This window comes from Blennius ocellaris, assembly GCF_963422515.1.
Source record: "Blennius ocellaris genome assembly, chromosome: 4".
NCBI lineage: Eukaryota > Metazoa > Chordata > Actinopteri > Blenniiformes > Blenniidae > Blennius > Blennius ocellaris.
The window spans coordinates 26,332,358-26,351,008 of record NC_137653.1 but is presented as its reverse complement, the minus strand read 5'-3'; the positions used below and the strand labels follow the sequence as shown (position 1 = coordinate 26,351,008).

At 42.0% G+C, this 18,651-nt stretch overlaps 1 protein-coding gene across 2 annotated transcripts in view; it reads right to left on the bottom strand.

The window, feature by feature from the left end:
- Window positions 1–524: 524 nt before the first annotated feature.
- The window catches only part of asip1 (agouti signaling protein 1), a 29,134-nt gene continuing 11,007 nt past the window's right edge, over window positions 525–18,651 (bottom strand). For both annotated transcript variants that reach the window (XM_080495486.1, XM_080495485.1), the window contains exons 2-4: window positions 4,224–4,398; window positions 4,078–4,124; window positions 525–3,068 (exon numbers count right to left, since the gene is read on the bottom strand). In XM_080495486.1, the coding sequence (XP_080351612.1) occupies window positions 2,904–3,068; window positions 4,078–4,124; window positions 4,224–4,392 (381 nt within the window). In that variant the 5' untranslated portion in view covers window positions 4,393–4,398 and the 3' untranslated portion in view covers window positions 525–2,903. The remainder of the gene's footprint in view (window positions 3,069–4,077; window positions 4,125–4,223; window positions 4,399–18,651) is intronic.

Sequence of the window (18,651 nt, the reverse complement as noted above, 5' to 3'; positions counted from 1 at the left end):
CAGTGAAGCTGGGGGACACAAAACAGATCTTTATTAACATAACCATGGCAACCTAAGCTTTTCTGTCATCTTTCGACAGACGTATCGGTTAAAAGGGTTAAAAGCGTCTGCTGAGAGAATAAATCACTTCCTCCAGCCCTCCAGCCCTCCTGCACGCTCATCTCAGGTGACGGGGTGGAGAGGTGACGGGGTGGGTAGTGTTGTTGTTCAGCTCCGGGTTTGAATCCACGTCAGGAGATGAAGCCGTGAATATCACTTTACTGGCAGATTCAAACAGTGAGTGTGTGTGACAATTTGATATCAGTGATGAAGTCCCATTTTGCATTTGTACAAAGAGGAATTGGCTCCTGTGGCGATCAAACATGTTCTCTGTGTTTGCTACAAGTTAGATGATTTCAATCTAATCTCCGAATAGTTGTCAAAAGATACGAATTTCTCGATACGCCACAAATGGCTCCCCTTCGCTGTTAAAACCAGCAATAAAATAAATTTTTCAAAAACATAAAAGAATGGCCACGTTTCTACAGTCGCAAAAGTTTATTTATTCATCTTTATGCATGGACAGAATTAAACATCATATACTTCACATAGTATTTAAAAAGCAGCATTTTTTTTATTTGCAATTATAAGTTTTCTTATGGCTCGGTTACTAGAATCAGCATGTTACCAGTGCTTTAAAGGAAAACATATATTCAAATGCAATTTCACAGAAAAAAACACAGAGTGGCAGAGACAATGTTTATAGAAAAGACTGAAACCAAACCAGAAGCAATAGAGCAGCTCTTTAATCCACTTATTTTTGACTATTAGTTCATGTTGGTTCTCGCTCCTCACAGTCCCTCCCCTTTTAGCTTGTATTGACTCACCAGTAACACGAGACTACTGTAGATGAATAAAGCAGCTTGTTTTAGAAACAAATACCACCAAATAAATCAACTGGTTTGTCTTTTCTTCTAAGTGAGAAAGACCCAGCAACACAAAGACCTGCTGGAAGATGCACTGATGATCATTTCTGAAAGAAACCACACACGATCCATTTGGCATGAGGAATATTGGGAACGTCTTCTGGATCAGGCGAAATACAGAGTTTATCGTGTATCTTGAAGCGTGATGTCAGATTTACTCTGTCGTGCTAGTCATGCTGCTTTTATTGTGACGAGAGACGACTTTAGACCACGTTTACACGACCGACAGCATTTCAATTGAAAACTTGCCATTTTGCATTTTTGTTTCAATGGCAACATTTTGAAAACGATTTGTGTTGTTATGCAAATGGATGCAAGACTGAAAACAATGTCTTTTTCAAGTAGGGCCACGTGTGGGTGAGGTTTTCCTCATTAAACCACACACATAGAGAACATTACGCTATATACATTAAAGGTGCCATATTATTCAACTTTTTAACTCTTCCACATGTCTCGTTGCTTCTCCTCAATTTCCCTTCATTAGAATATAGGATCATAGGAGCTGCATTCAGAATCTGCTGTGTCTGTGTGAGCTGGACTGGCTCCGCCCCCACACGCCCATCTATGGGAAGAGGAGGAAGTACTTCTTCTCGTGGTGCCATGTGCCAGAGCAGAGCTGCCTAATTGTGGGAGGGGTCAAAGGGGGAGGAGCCTACCTTGATTGTGATTGGCTAAACCCCCGATGACACTATATAGGGTTTGATTTCTGATTGGCTGGTTGGAGCAACACACTTTTTAAAACTGGAACAAGCCAGGAGAGAGAGAGGACACACTGTCTTCACTTCTGGGGCGTCGTTCCAGGTGTGGAGACGATTAGTATTGCTTTAGGAAGTGAATTTTACATAATTCGACCCCTTTAACAACAGGAGAACAGGAGCATTGTAGTAGACAGACAATTATATTGGATTGTTATTATGGTGATTGTCAAAATAAAACCACCAAAACCAAGGAGAATATGGAATGGGAGACACTCTAGAGGAAAACCTTGTCCTTATTATCTTATCTACTGAGCATGTGCACCACAACTATTTACTACTGTACATGGTGAGCATGCTCAGCAGCAGCTTTTTATAAAAGTTGTGTTTTTGGGCCCATTTTCACCGAGTCGGAGTCGGAGGGGATTTTAAAAACTTCAAGAAGGTGCGTTTTCAGCGGCTCCAAGACCCGTTGTTGTGTGAACAAGGTTTATAGACTTAATTATTTATTGTTTTTTTGTTGCCATATTCACATTTAATTGCTATATTGCATCAATATATTTCATAACTTCCATTCTCTCCATCTTTTTGTACAAGTTTGAACTCCATTAAATCACTTGAAAACAAATGAGCATAAAAGTGACCCCATTCCAGCAGGAAAGCTACAAACCCAAGTCCTTAGTGCTTCTGCTTTTATCGCAGCTCACATCCTGTATATTTGTGGGAAGGTCAAGTGACACTGAGGATTTAGAAACCACTGAGACTCCCTTTAAAGTCACCAAGAAGAGTTTCGACACTCACAAATCATGGAAAATATCAGCGCACAGTAAAGCTTAAATTAATACATGATGATTAATGCAAGGAAAGTAAATTGTGACACAGTCATGTAAATATGTGTTAAGATTGTGTATACAATTGCTCAAGCAGATATATTTTATGTAAGTGTGCTAAAAGCTCAAAGTCGTAGTAAAGAACTGGTTTTAAAAGCTATTCTGTGAATTTCAGAGCAGTTAAAAGCAATACACCCTGTAACATTTTCGCAAAGTTCACTGCCGTGCAGTCCTCGTAATAAAGTGCTTTCATGCAGTGAATTTTAGTCAAACTACAAACCAAGAGCAGAGAGCGGTCGACCTTTCACGATGTTCACAGAAGGCGACGGCGGGTGGCGGCAGGCGGTAGTGGTGGCGGTGGCGGTGGCGGCAGTGGCGTGGAGTCCTGTGAGCTGGGAACTGCAGCCGCAGGCTCAGCAGCGAGGGTTGCCCATTCGGCAGTAACACACAGTTCTGAAGAGGCGACAGTGGCAGAAAGCGCAGTGGTCGCAGCACACGTTGCCTTGAGATTTACAGCTTCCCCACAGGGGGATGCAGTTAGCAGGAGGAGGGGGCCGCTTCTTCACACTGAATTTTTTCTGAGGGAGGAAGAAAGAGGGAGCAGAGGTCACGACACAGGAGTTCACCTCACAGCGGTTTAATCCGACACATGTGAGGATCCAGACCAGATTCAAACAGAAGACAACTTTCAAACCTGGCTTCCATTAAAACCTTTGTAAAAAGTAACGGCTATACTGTTTTAGCCCAGTGGTTCAGTTTATTTATCCATTTCACTTTTATTCTACCAGGTAGGTCCACTTAGAACAGATTCTTATGATCCGTATGAACCGGTCCTTACTAAATAATGATCCTTCATTATTATTGGTTTTCAATGGAATAAATGGAGAACGTTTGAAAAGACAAGCGACCAAAAGAGGGAGGAACGTTCGGATTTGACCAGACTGATGAATCTTGCAGACCAGAGGTCAACCTGCAGCTCTGCAGCCACATGTGGCTCTTCAGCTCCTCTGCAGCGGCTCAATGAAGCTTCCAGAATGTATCATGTAAATAAACATTCTGCTTTCATTTTTGATGTTCACAAATGGTCGAATCGCCAGGATATAAACAGCTAAAGGTAAAGAAGCTAAAGTATCCAGAATAGCTTGAATTTCTAAACACTGATAAAATAGCTAACCCCCCCAATGATACATAATAATAATAATAATAATAATAATATATATATATATATATATATATATATATATATATATATATATATATATTTGGGAGAAAAGAAAAAAAGGAAAAAGAAAAAGAAAAGAAAAAAGTGAAACAAGCTGCTCGTTCAACTCTCACCATTAGGAAACACCAAGACATTATAAATGGCTACAGTGGCTAAAATAGCCAAGATACATAAATTAAAATCCCTGGGAACAATAAGCCACAAAAGCTCAAATGTAATGAAATGGTTAGACTTTAAACTTTTAAAAGGTTTTCAAGATCGTAATCAAGGTCAGTAATACTCCAAAGAGCATTTGAAAACATTTCAGACTTATCTGAGCACATCTTCCTGTAATTATCAAGAAGCAACATTTCTTTGACGCAAACCTTTTTGTGCTTCTTTGACTTCCTCTTCCTGGTGGATTTTGGCAACTCTAAAAAAGCGAACATCAGAAAATAGAGTTACATGAATATCATCAGCATACATGATCATTAACTTTCATAAATGCTACAGCTTACACTTACAAACTCACCTACAATAAGAACGGACGGGGAGCTTATTTCCACACTTTGGGACAAGGCGTTGGATGCAACGGCGTTGTTGGTGGCGGCGGGTCTGTCCTCTTGGATCATGTGGGCGGAGCTAAGGAAATACTCTGTCGCTGCCAACACGAAGCAGCTGAGCAGCAGGACGGCGTGCATCTTTCTCTGGAACAGAACATGGAAGTGTTTGTTTCAACTCTTCAAAATCACACTTTCTCCACCACAACACACTAGTCTTCTGTTCACGTCTGTTTCAGGGTCACCACATCTCATCCTCCTTTTCTAATCGTCTCTGTTTCCTGCATCAACCTTCCCCAGCTCAGCCTCGCCTCTCTCAGTCATTGTCAAACTTTCCCATGAAGCTCCTCATTTCCAGCGAGAACCTCAACATCCTCAGTTCTTCCACCTCCAGTGCCGCCTCAGTGCCGCCACCGTTAGTCAATGCAGATCTTCCTCTTTAACCATAACTTCACCTCTCTTTCACCCCTTCCACTGCTTCCTGCTCTTGATCCCAGGTGCTTAAACTCCTCCACGTGCTTTCTATCCACTCCTCTATTTCCACGGAGATGGCAGAAACACCGAAAACGATGTAGTGAGCATGCCAGGCCACCAGTGGGTGCTGTTGTTTGTTTTTGTAATGAAACCAGCACGCACATGCCGCAGAGAACAAGCCGCTTTAGAGACTGACGATGGGAGAACACAGACATTCTCGTGGACAGACCACCAAGTTGGATTGTTATTACAGTGACTGTCAAAATAAAAGTAGCAAGTCTTGAGTCATGACTTGCTTCCACTTACACCGATTCCCAAGACTTGCGTTGTCAGTGACTCAGAGCGCCGTTGACGTTGAAACGGACACAAAACGCAACGAAAAATCTCTGTTTTCACTTGAAATAGTTGGCGTGTGATGGAGCCCTGAAGCTAACCTCTGATTGAAGTATTGAATCAAGAGCAAATAAAGACGATAAGCACATGCACTTCACAAATGTTTACATTCGAGTCACACAAGCAGGCAGACAACTGATTACGCTTACCTCACTGCACATATGTTGCACACGTGTGTGTGTGTGCGGCTATTAAAAACATTTATTTATTTTTTGTTAGTTGCTTTCAAAGCGGACAAAGATGTTGCTCATCTCTCACAGGGTCGAAGAATTCAGATGATTTAATTTAAAAAAAATTTAAAAAAATAAAAATGGAGGAGAAGCCAAGAAAGATATGCAAGTGCAGCTGAAGCTCAGTCAAAATGGAAAACTAGAGAATAGTAGAAACATGAGTGGGAGCCTGATGACTGAAAGCTGTTCTGGGTCTTTGTAGTGCTGCGGGATAAGTAGCTCCGACATTTGGAAGCCGCTCCGAGTCGTGCTGTTGTTCATTTGTAAGAAAAGAAGCTGGACAAGGAGGCTCGTGCTTCTGCATGACTTTGGAGGGATTTGGTGACAGGGGATGTATTTATGTCTTGTTTTATTTAGGACATCGTCAGGATCCCGCTGAAAGACACTGGGAAAGTCAAACATTCAGACGATATGATGGAGTCTGAAGTCAAATCATTTCCAGGCATACAAAATTGAAGAAATGCATGACTGATAGAAATCTACGGTGGCCTGGAAGTGCAAAACCCTACAAACTTGAAAAGCACTCCCAGAAAAAATAAAAAAAACACTCCGTTGAACGTCGACCCAAGGAGTATTCACAAACATACACTCAAGTATTTTCAGGAATGGAACCTTTTAGTTAATCAGTCAGTCTTTATATATATACTGTAGGGCACCTTTCATGCATTAGGCCCCGTTTATGCGACAACGTTTAAAGTGAAAAAACATCATATTTATATTCTTGTTTCAGGAAGATTTCGCATTTACACAGCATTAACATTAAAAAAACGATGTTCTTTAAATGCCAGGTCACAACTTGTTTTTTGGACTGAAGCCACACACTACCATTATACTCCTTTTTTTTTTTGTAATTATTATTCGATCATTATATATCACTATTAAACACATTATTAGCATTGTCCACCTACTCACATGCTCAGTTCAAAAACGATGCATTTTGCCTTCAAACACTGTCGTACAAACAAGGCCGACAGGTTTTGTGTATTTGTATGATAGAGGAATTGAATACTTTTTTAATATTCCTTCGGCGGGAATTTGTAGAATCGTGTTTTCTTTTGCATCTAATTAACGGTTATTCATTGGTTGGATGCTTGAGCGCAATTCCCACTGGACCTGGTTCAGATAAAAAGATCTTCATCGAGGCCCCATAACAAGAATCAGGTGTGTTGGACCGGGGGAGGGGCCGAGAGCGAGGGCCCGGACTGGAAAACACGTTTTGGGATTTAACTGTGTGGCTCATTAATGTGGGTCAACACTCCTCCACCACTTTGTGTTGTTAAGTCTAAATGGTATAAAACAAACATTACTCCAACATGTGGAACATTTTGCACCTGCTGCGCTAACATTTACAGTAACGTCTTTATTTTTTCCCTCCCTCCTTCGCTCACTGTGCTGCAGCTCCAGCTGAAATATGAATTGCCCGCCGTCGGCACCACCGGCGCAGCATTAAAGCAACATGTGGCCGACTTTGTCTTCCCTCCGAGGGGTGATCGATTGCTGCTGAAACGATTCCGTGGCACGACGCTGTTGCACCGTGGGAAGTGCAGTTTGATCTTCTGGGTGGGAGAACCGACGGTTCAGCCAGGTTTTAGGTTACATCTCTGCACAGTGGTGGAGTGGTAACAAGAAAAAAACCCCGGCTCCATTACAGAATTGCCTATAGTGGGGGATCTGATGGATTTCAGAACGGTAGATTTGACTGTCTGCTAATTAAGTGACAACCAGCTCAACTTGTTGCAGACTCGCTCCTGTGAGATACATTTCCTCCGTTTTGTGGGTTTTTTTTATATTCTTTTTTGGTCAAATTCACATTGAATTGCCTTTAATGATCCGACACATTTGATAACATCCTCCACCAACACGTCTGTACGTCACTCTCAGAATAGAATTGAACTTTATTTATATAGCACCTTTCACAGACATGAATCACGAGGGGCTTTACAGCACGAGAAGCAGAAAAAATAAAACAGAGATAATTAAAAAATATAGACGCACGAAGAACATGCATAGTTATAGAAAAACAAAAGCTAACTCCAGGAGCTCCAGGTCAAAGGCCTGCCTGAATCAAGATGTTTTTACCTGCGTCATCTCCTATCAAGATTTAGGGAGACAGAGAGCAGTCGGTGTGGTTTTAACGTGCTTAATGCATATCTTGGAATAAAATCACCCATCTCAGTCTGAAGTGGGAAACAGGAAGGTTTCTCTGCAGGAAGTAGTCTGAATGGGAACTTTCCACGTGAAGTTAAGACGTCACTCGTCGCCCCGTTTACTCGACGAAGTGAAGCGATGGGAATTGATACGATTTTTATTATTCTGATCCTATTTTTTGATAGTGCTTGACGATTCGGTTCTTTGGACAATGAAACCTGCTGCTTGCCGATGCTGCTGGGCGGAGCGTCGCTACTGAGCGGATCAAAAAATGCGACGTTCATTCAAATGTATCGCTGCCGTGTGTGCAAATGATCGCGTTTCCTCCCTTTGATGAAATATCCACTTTGCAAGTCCTGCAGGCTGCCCTGCTGTCGTCCTTCCTCCGTAAAGGGAATCAATGTGTTTGAGCCACTTGGGCGCCGTGTTTCCTGCACTGGTGAATGGCGGAGTCTGCAAAAGCTACGTGACGCGCGTGATGATGTCATTCACGCCAACTGTAATCGATAAGTTTAATTTCTCTCTCTCTGCTACAGTCTACAGACATAATGGGGAGAGGCATTGATAACCATTCTGGGTCTGTGTTTGAGTACAGTTCGTCTGTGTCAGTGCCTTCGGATTCGCTCCACCAACTACCTCCACCTACATCACTTTAAAGAAGGTCTGGTGAAACAATTGCTGCCGAGTTTTTAAGAGATTATTTTCAAAGGTCTTCTGGTGAGTCTCAAAGTGAAATCGCTCCACAAATGTTCAAAATCTGGTAAACAAAACAAAATAAAGCTTGAAATTAAACATGTTTGAGCTTCTCACGCTGAAAATACTCAAATGCAGTCATTCGGTATGAATATCATAACTGTGAATTCCAAACATATATTAATTTTTTTTTTTTTTTTCTGGCTCTCTGGCCTCTTTTTCTACTTGGCTGAATCATTATTACAGTCTCTGACAGAAATCTGGATGGAAAGTGCCTGTGCTCAAACAGCTGTGAAACGATTCAATCACTCAAAAGACACAATAGCGAATCACATTCCACAGTCCACAGCCTGCCACTCAACCAGCGGATACACAAGCTGACATCTGTGGTGCATTAAAAAGAAAAAAGATAGGATTGACACTCGGAGCCAGGGGATAAATGTGTATTGTGGTTCAGCAAAAACTTCTATTTGACTTGTCAGATTTTTATGTGAAAATACAGCAACACATGTTTCTAGAAAGGCTTGAATCTTTTTTTTTTTTTGTGGGGGGGATCCTGAAGTTAGACTGACTACATGGTTTAATTGTTGTTGTTGTTGTTTTGTGGCTCTCGCTGTTATTGTGGTTTGTAGCACCCGTACTAGTGGCTGTTGCGTCACGTCCGCGGCTCCCTGGATTCCTGCAGAACAGCTCCGGGAGCTTCAGCTTCCTGCAGAGTGACGCTGACGGAGGATCGACGGCTCCACCTGCCTCTGCCGCCATCGCTCTATGCTGGACTCATCCATCAGAGACGACAGATATTCAAGAGTCATCTGCCGGGCTGAGAATTTTCACACCCTCATTTGGTTCGGTGGCGTTCACGTTCACTTTAGAGACCCGATCAAACCACCTGGAAAAGGTCACACAGTTACAGCAGCTGCTGGTTTGGGGCGCTGTCGCCCGAAACAAACACTGACCAGAGAGGAAGTGAAGACAAAACATCGCTATGGCGTCACTTCACTGCCAAAATCACAAACGCATAAAAATTGTAATCGCTCTCAGTTAGACCACTTTCCGCTCGCTGTGACTTCTGTGATCTCTCCATGTGCGTCGATGTTGAGTTTTGGCACTTTGGGTGCAGACATTGCATAGACGGCCTCGTAATCCCCCCTCCTTTTTGATTCGTCACTTTAAACGTCACTGTTTCCCGGTCAGAGGTACAGTTGAGGATGTCAAGGCTGAGCAAGTAAAGACTCACATATAAGAACCCATAAGAACAAAAAGAAAAGTTGAGCTGTGACGTCACCCGGCTGCCGACAAAACTGTATTTTCACCAGGAGAGGTCGTACTCCGTGAAGAAGCCGTGGCGTAGGGATCACAGACGTCACAGCGAGCGCACAGGAAGCGGTCCAAACTGTGCGCCATCACAGCTTGTGATTTTGGCACTGAATTGACGGCTCATTGAATGAAGAATCGCAACATAGCAAAGCTGCAGCGAAAACCTCTGTGTTGTTTTTAGGTCATTGTATCAATGGAAGTTACTTTCCTATGGATGCCATTAAACTTTAATATAATTAAACATTAGAAATAAAATCAAAATGTAAGACATTTTAGTGTCTTTGTCATGATGCTATTTTTTGAGAGAAGTGATTCATACTCAGGTGACACTGGAAAATAGGGCTCAATAAAAATCTTCACCTTGTGACATTTAATGTTTGGACCACAGCTTCCTCTGAAACGTTGCCAGAACAGCTCTGCGGTAATGGGCCACTTGGGGAACTGCCTGTTTTTGGGATTTCATTTAGATTTTTCAGGACCATCTAACTGCAGACACACAAAGCTCATCGCACTTCAGGAGTGTAAAAATATAAAGAACACAGGCTGCAAGTCGTCTGCCGTTGATTATGGAAAAGGAAGTGCCGGTCACGTGTTAAAAACGTGAGTGTGCTCCGAGCAAACACCTGTGAAAATACACAAATCAGTCAGTGTTACAAATAAATGTAAATATTTAAATCGTATTAAATAGTCCTCCGCTTACATGACAATGTCGCACATGAAAAGTTTCTGTTTCTGTTTCACAAAAGTTTTCGCGTTCATATGGAAACATTTTCAAAATGATGCCCATTGATAGGAAACGCTTGAAAACTATGCTGTGCCACTATGTGTCACTGTTTGTTTTTGTTATGAAACCATGCAGGAAAATATGGGCTGGGACTCATGACACTGGAGGCAAATGTTGTTCTTACTGTTCATCTACTGAGCATGTGCACAACTACTAGTTACTACAGCCGTGGCGCAAAGTCGCCAGTAGCAGCAGCAGTAGCAGCAGCAGTAGCAGTAGCAGTAGCAGCAGCAGCAGCAGCAGCAGCAGCAGTAGCAGTAGCAGTAGCAGTAGCAGTAGCAGCAGCAGTAGCAGCAGCAGCAGCAGCAGTAGCAGTAGCAGTAGCAGCAGCAGCAGCAGTAGCAGCAGCAGTAGCAGTGTTTCTGCTGTCTACAAGGAGATGGAAGTGTTTTCAGAAAGTTGCGTTTTCTCTCATTTTCAAAGAAGAGTTGCATTTTCAGTGGCTCCGAGCATCATTGCCATGTGAACGGATCCCGACAACACAAACGTATCTCTCTTCACTTGAAAACGTTGTGTGAACAGGGCCCATATTTAAAGATGAGATATTTCAAATTAAAAGCATCTACCTTTGGGAGAGAGATACTTTTTAAACACCTGATAATCCAAACAGCTCATAATTCCCATGATTACCCTTACCAACGACGGTTGGGAGACCAACGAGAAGGACGACCAGTATGTCTTCGTTTGTGTGTATTTATTTATTTGGGTTGCATGTATGTACGTTTCACAAAAACTATTCATCACTTGAAATCTTCAGGGACGCTAAAGGCTAACTGTTTCCAAATAAATCCTCAAAACTTTGGAAAAAAAAAATGTCCCATACAAAGCGGCTGAGAGAGTCAACTCAAAAGAGATCAGCGCCTGTTGCCATGGTGACGCTCCCTGCTCAGTGTTCCACACAGTGATGTAGATACCTGAGCTACCGAGTTAGCATTGACATGAGCCAATGGCTAACATCCTAACGATGCTATCTAGCTTCCGCAAACAAATGTGGCATTGGTGAAGGTCTGCCCTCTACCGAGTGTAGCTCTAGTTAATATTCAAAAGACCCAACTTTCAAGGCTGTCAGGGTTTTACTGTGTCTTTGTCTCAGTCACAGAAAGTTCCATAAGAATTATGTACAAACATGTCGAAAGTCACATTTATTGTATTTCTTTGTAAGAGAGTTGGTTTTTAGAATTGACATTTGATGGTGCATATTCGGGAAGACGGTGGTCATCTTTCAGTCAGAAAGTTGCAGGTTCAATTCCACATCTCTCCCTGTCAAAATGTGCTTGAGCAAGACTAAGTCAACGCAGAAAACTTTTTCCCCAAGGGGCAACAACAAAGTATGTATAGTTTAGTTTTAGTTTATATTTGTACTGAATATATATATATATATATATATATATATATATATATATATATATAAAATTTATTTCAGAGAGGAAATGCTCATTGAAGTAATGATTTTCTCGAATGAAGTCACTGTCAACTCACCAGTACTATAAACTCAGCCACTCAAATCCCAGAAAAGTCCTTTGACAAATTGCAAATTGCCATTGTTAATTTTGAACTTACTCCAAAATTCAATCAAGCCAAAAGAAAATCTCCAGACCCCTTCAGACAATCTGGGTAAATCCCCCGTTCGAGCACTAAACTCGTTCCATATGCTCCAAGCGTTGCCGGGGTTTTGACCCCTGCTCGGTAATGACTTCATGCTCTCTAACACACCGTGAACAAATGAATTTAAAGCCCACAAAGGATTTTCAGGGAGATGCAGGGGCGATGCTCTGAGTCTCACAGGTGAGGGCGGTGAAGTTCTGCACTCGGGCCACCACCAGCTGACGAACGAGTTCCAGACAGGCTCCGGACAAACACTCCCGGATGCTTGGCAGGATTACTGCCTCGGAAAGACGATACCGCAGCCAATGATTTGAAACACACGGTGTCAACGTCTCACTGCCAGCGGGAGAAGGCGGGAGCGCCCCGAGGTCAGGCGTGAGCTGGTCCTGTTATGGCTTTCTGTTGTTACGGGAAATAAAACCGCTGTTGCCACCGTCTGCCTGGTCCTGGAGTGGAGCTGAATGCTGACCTGCACACGGCCTTCTTAAAACTGCAGAACTCCGAGTGGCACATTTGTTCAATCTCATGAGGAGATCTTTGGATCTACATCCAGGCCTCATTTTTTGCATTTTTGTTTCAGAGAAGATTCACGTTTACATGGTAACGTTTTGAAAATGATGTCGTGAGCATGTCGGGCCACTAGTGGGTGCCGCTTTTTGTTTGTGTAATAAAAACCACACATACATGCAGCAGAGAACAATCCACTTTAAACATGAACGATGGGAGAACACGGACATTCAAGTGGATTCTTATTACGGTGACTGTCACAATAAAAGTACCAAGTCCCGGGAGAATCTGGACTGGGAGTCATTGTCCATCTACTGAGCATGTGCAGAACAACTGGTGACTAGATTTAGTGCATGCACAGTTGCTGCATTTCAAAAAACCGTCTTCTTTAGGAGCCATCTTCAAAAAATGGTGTTTTCAGTGTCTTCAAGTACCAGAACTAAATATTAAGTACGTTTATACTTGTAACTTTCTCTTCGCTGTCTCACGTTTGCCAAACACACTTCCTGTGTGCGCTCACATTTCAAAGAAAGTGATTAAATTAATTGATTGACATGAACAAACCGATCATGCACCGATACCAGTACTACACAGAGCACCCGTACTCGTGAAAGCTCGCGGACGAGGGGAATTACTCGGTCAAGTCCACATGTCTTCCTTCATGTTGACGCAAATTTGAGCAGAAATTTGAGATTGATGTTTTGAGCAAATTGGCCATGTGATGGAAAATATAGATCCGTCACCAAACTGCTGCAGGAGTTCATGCTGATTCTGCTGGAAAGTACCAGAATATAGAGTTTCTTGTATGTGAGACATCGAAAAAAAAAAGTGGACACACACACACACACCCACACACACACACACACACCATGTTTTACAAGTGGCTGATTGCTATACGTTTCAGGCAGTTTCTGCAACATGAGCGTCCCGGTGGGAGTTACAGTGGTTTGGCTGTAAAGACGATCAGGCCCATGAAGGGTGAAAAAAAAGAAAGAAAGAAAGAAAAGGTGCGTATGAAGAGCAAGTGACGGGGCAATCAACAAGGAATGCCCAGCGGACCCTCGTCCTCTAGATATTCCTTACGCAGCGTCTTCCCCAAAACCGCCGCCCGGAAGTGGAGCTCCCTCAAGAATCCCGTTTCCTCACAAGATGTACTGAAAACATTCATGTGGGTCTGCTGCCCTTTCACTTCCACTGCTTCGTTTGTAGTCTGCTCTCAATGCACCCTCTCTCATTTCTGCACCACCCCCCCCCCCTCACTGAAGCCCCCCTGGCTAATGGTGAAGTCGCTCGTCAAACCGGAGAAACAGGAGAAAATGGTCATTTAAAAACACATGCTTGTGCTTCGTGGAAATGTAGGGAAATGCAACTTTTCGACAAAAAAAACAAAATACTAAACTTTTCTCTATTACGTCACATGCGTAACACTGCCATGGTAAAGGGTTCTTCTGCACATGCTCAGTAGAGCCAATCAGAACCACCTCTCCTCCGTGTTGTCACGACTCCCTTGGTCATCTTCTCCTGGGACTTGGTACTTTTATTTTGACAGTCATGGTAATAACAACCCAACTTGTTTTCTGCTGCATGTGTGTGTGTGTGTGTGTGTGTGGTTTCCACTCTCTTCCTCCTCCACATCCCCACCTCGTCTCTCACTCTTCAATGAGTCTCTCCGTCATCCTCGCCTCACCAGAGTCCAGACCCGCCGCTCTCCCATGTGGTTCTCTCTGCATTAGATTCCTGTCAGAATCACTCTCTTAACCTGGAAAGCTCTTAATGACCAGATGCCATCATCTCTGAAAGAGCTGCTCCTCCCACATCGCCTCGGCTCCCCCAGTGCTGCTGACTGGAGGATCTAAAAGTCCATTTCCAGCCGTCAGACTCTTCCCATGTGGAACCAGCCGCCGGTTTCAGCTCACGGGGCTGAACAGTCTCTACTTTTAAGAACGTCTTCCTCTCTTATGAAGATGTGTTTGGCGGGTCCTGGTTGGTTTGGAGCTTCTCTCGTTTCTCACTGTCCAACTTTCCCTGCACCGTCGTTTGAACGTTGTTTTTACACGATGTCACTCCCCGTGTTACGATAGAGTGATTGGCTGAAAACACATGCGCTAAAAGTGCAATTTATTTGCATGTCATCCTGAAACTGAACACGGGATCTTGGTAAGTCAAGCCCGTGAAGCCAATGACCGTGACGTTCCAACCGAAGGATTTTTGTTTTCAGCGTTTCATAAATCTGAATTAATTTCTGGGAATAAAAAAAAAAAAAAATTCTGGAGATGATTCCCATAAAGTCGAAGTAATTGAGAAAAGATTGTAAGACCCAACAAGAGTTACAAGACAGAAAATATCAAACCTGCTGATAAAAGTCATTTATTTTTCTCTGCTGCATGTTTGCACCATCTGGTGGCCGAGCAGGTGAATTACATAATTTTCAAAATGCTTTCAGAAAGAAAAACTCACAGTGTGTTTTCACTTAAGTTGTTGTAAGAGGGGGTTTTATTTGGTGTAATGAGGGCATCAATAGGTTGCAATTCATCTTTATTGGTCTTTTAACTGGAGGATATTCAAGAACCCAAGAGAACGTTTCTGTCCCGTTTCTGAGTTAAATGCTAAAAGAGTGTGAAGGTGCCATATTTCACATGGCTTTTCGTCTTTGATGAAAAACATACAACCAGCACTTAATTTTTATTACATAACAACTGATAATGCTGAGCAGAAAGTTTTGGCCGCCTCCCCGCGGCACTCGGAAAACCCACTGGAGGTGTTTCTTCATGCAGTTAAACCAACACACACACACACACGCACACACACACACTGACAAGAAACCCATTTACTGCCGACGCCTTCAGGATATGCGAAAATTCAAGAGTTTAACCGCACAAAAGCAATGTATTTGTTTAGAAATGTGTGATGAATGTGGATGTTTTCAGAGTTCCTCCAGTTCTTTTTTTTCGTTCGTTGTTTGGTCAGTATTTTTCATGGTTCACATCATTCTCAGCATAACATTTTGACTTTCCATTCATCTTTACATTACAGCTGAATCCACACAAAACATCCAATCTATATACTATAAACAGTACAGAGATAAGGTTTTGGTCCTTCCATCATATTATAATATCATGTATTAATACAACCTTACAGCTAAATAGCAACACTCCACAGAACAGGGAAGCATGGGTGCAGCTTTGTGATATAAAAAAAAAAAAAGAAATGAATCAAACCTGGAAATAACCTCAAAGAAGAGTTTAACATTGTACAAATGGTCGCCTCATGGTTTAACAAAACCTGCTCCATCTTTTCAACAACACATTTTGTTGAAGTCGTATGACAAATTATCTTCCCATCTTAAAAACATCATAAATAATATCAATCCACGCGTCTAACGTTGGGTCTTTCTAGTTTCAACCACTTCCTTGTAACGGCCTTCTAACCACCCGTAAGAGTTGAAATGCATGTTAATCCTTGGAGTGACTGAGAACCGTTATGAGCTCAGCGTCGCCGGATGAAAGTGAAGACACAAGACGAAGGGGAGGAGACGAGTTCTTCTCCCTCACTGATCCACTCTCGTCACAAACTGATGCAATAACCGTGATGTAATCTGTACTCATCTGTTCTCATCTATACTTCGTCTGTCCAGGACACTTCGTCTTCCTCCTGCATGTTTAAGTATTTCTCTTTAATGTGTAAATCGGATTTTTGACTTTCACCTTGTTGCTTTGCCTTCACTTGATTTAACTTCAGCTACAATTATAGATTATAGAGCATCTTCCTTCTCATAACTGATGTAACTATATTCCAGATTATAGAGCATCTTCCTCCTAGTAACTGATGTAACTTCAGATGAACCAGTCGTTAATCTGACGGTGCTGAATGTGTAAAATGTGACAAAATGTTTATTTTGTGTTGACAAACACATTGGTTTCATTTGTAAATATCTTGTCTTTCTTTAATGGCTTACTTTAAAAAATATAATTAAAAAATAATAATGTTAAAGTGTATTCGTTTGAGTGCAACAGCACGACACTAACTTGTTTTATGGTAGTTGAAAGTTGTTTTGTGCAGAATGTGGATTATAATGCATGAAACTTGGAGAGAAATTCAAAACAAGATGTGGCTCCGGGGCAAATTAAGTTCCAAATAAAGAAAAAAGACTATAATAATCCAGATATGTTAATCGGAGAGGCTTACCATATTTTCTGGACTATACGTCACAGTTTTTGTCGTTGTTTGGTTGATAATGTGATTTATAGTCAAACGGGACTTATACATAACATATAGTACTACACACCATCTGGTACTACTCAAAGCCAATGTATAGAGATGCAATAAATACTCAGATACGACTTACATCTGGAAATTACAGTATTTAAGGAAGAATAACAGCAACAAATAGTAAAATAATCAAACCACTTTAAAAAAAAACCTGGATAGTTCCAAAAATGTGCACAACATGGATTTAGAGTAGTTGAATACTGTAAAAAGAAAGTAGATAAGATGAAACGGGAGTAGATTTGTCTTGAATTTGACCAAAGAATGAGACTGAGAAGCATTGTAACATAAAATCTGTTTAAAATGAGGCTTTTCTGGCCAAACAGGACAGAAACCCTGAGCGGCACCGGGTGCAAATCAATCCAAGGATCCTCTTTTCTTCTATATTATCTGAAGCAACATGTCACGGAGACTGTGGTGGGAGCAGAGGAAGAACAGCATCACAACGCTGCAGAACGCTGCAGAACGCTGCAGAACGCTGCAGAACGCTGCAGAACGCAGCCTGCTTCTTGTTTCAAAGTCATTTTGGGTCAATTCCATTGTGGCGGAGGCCGGCAGTAAACACACCGGGTTCCCCCCCCTCTTTCTTTTTTTGGGTTTTTAAATCAATCTGCTGCGATCTGGCTCCGCTCTCGATCGCGATCCGTCCTCTTGTTTATCTGCTTTTAAAAAGTGAATGAAAAACAGCAGGGAAACACACACAGAGCCTCCTGCAGTATTTCACCCTGGCCCTGCTTTTCCCACTCATAACAAACGGAGCGTCCTAAAACAACACGGCGCGACGCCGAGCAGATTCTTCACCAGTGATTAAAACGCCATCAATCCTAAAACGCAATAAAAACACGGTAGGTAGACGACTACTGGAAAATATATTGGTGATATGTAATAAAAGCCACTTCTTCTATTTATTTATAAAAGATAGAAAAACACAATCTTTTGGACACGTTCACATTTTTTTTAAATGTGACTGTTGGAACACGTGGATTTATTCTCTTGATATATTCTGAGGGGCTGAAACTTACATTTATCGATTCATTCACCCTGAATGAGAAAAGTTATAAACTCATATAAAGTTCTGACTGCAGTTTATACTTTTTTAAATTCCTTAATATCTGCAAGGTAATTAGGATACTGAAAACATTTTTGGTATCATTGAAAAGCCATAAATGTCCTCTGTAGACACCAATATGAGTTCTTTCAGTAAGATGCAGTGGGTGGGAGACAGCCTGGTTTACTAATGTCCACCACAGAGGACACATTTGAACTGCTGCTAGTCTGGAGGCTAATGTATTTACACATTACTCAATGCAAACCTGCCAAAATACCAATCAAATTGAAGACATTTCAAAGAAATTTAAAACCACATTTTGTAAAAGTACGACACAGCATGACACTGAGACCCGAGCTGAGATCTTGGCGACGCTCTTTGCCATCAAACGATCCTCAAAGCTTCACTGCCAGGGTGTAAAAACACCCAGAATGCAACAGCGAGAAGAGCTTTTATTTGGACATTTCACTATATTTTGTTTTATTAAAATTGGTTTGGTGTTGAGATTGCAGTCATTTTTGGTCTTAATTGGAAATAAAACTGTTTAGTTCGTCTGCGCCACAACAAAGGAAAACTAAAGCTTCAAATTAAAGCTTATTATGGCACAATTGAACCGCTCCAGGAAACTCGACATGAAACGGGGGGCCGTTTGTGGCCCCTGAACTGAAACTGAGAAACATATTTGATGTCAGTGACAAACATCACAGAGGTTACATTATAGACATAAAACTGTATCGATGTTGTATTCAAGAAGTTGAAGCTCCATGTTTGAGAATTACTAGCATGTTATTTCAGTTTGTTGGCTTGTTAAAGGGGAGCTGGAGGAGCGCGGCTGCAGGGCCTCAAACCAGCAACCTGCGGGGCCGGAGAAGGGTAGAGGGCGGCTCTGAAAACATTTATTCTACCTCACGTCTCCTGGGCGCGAATCGACCCAG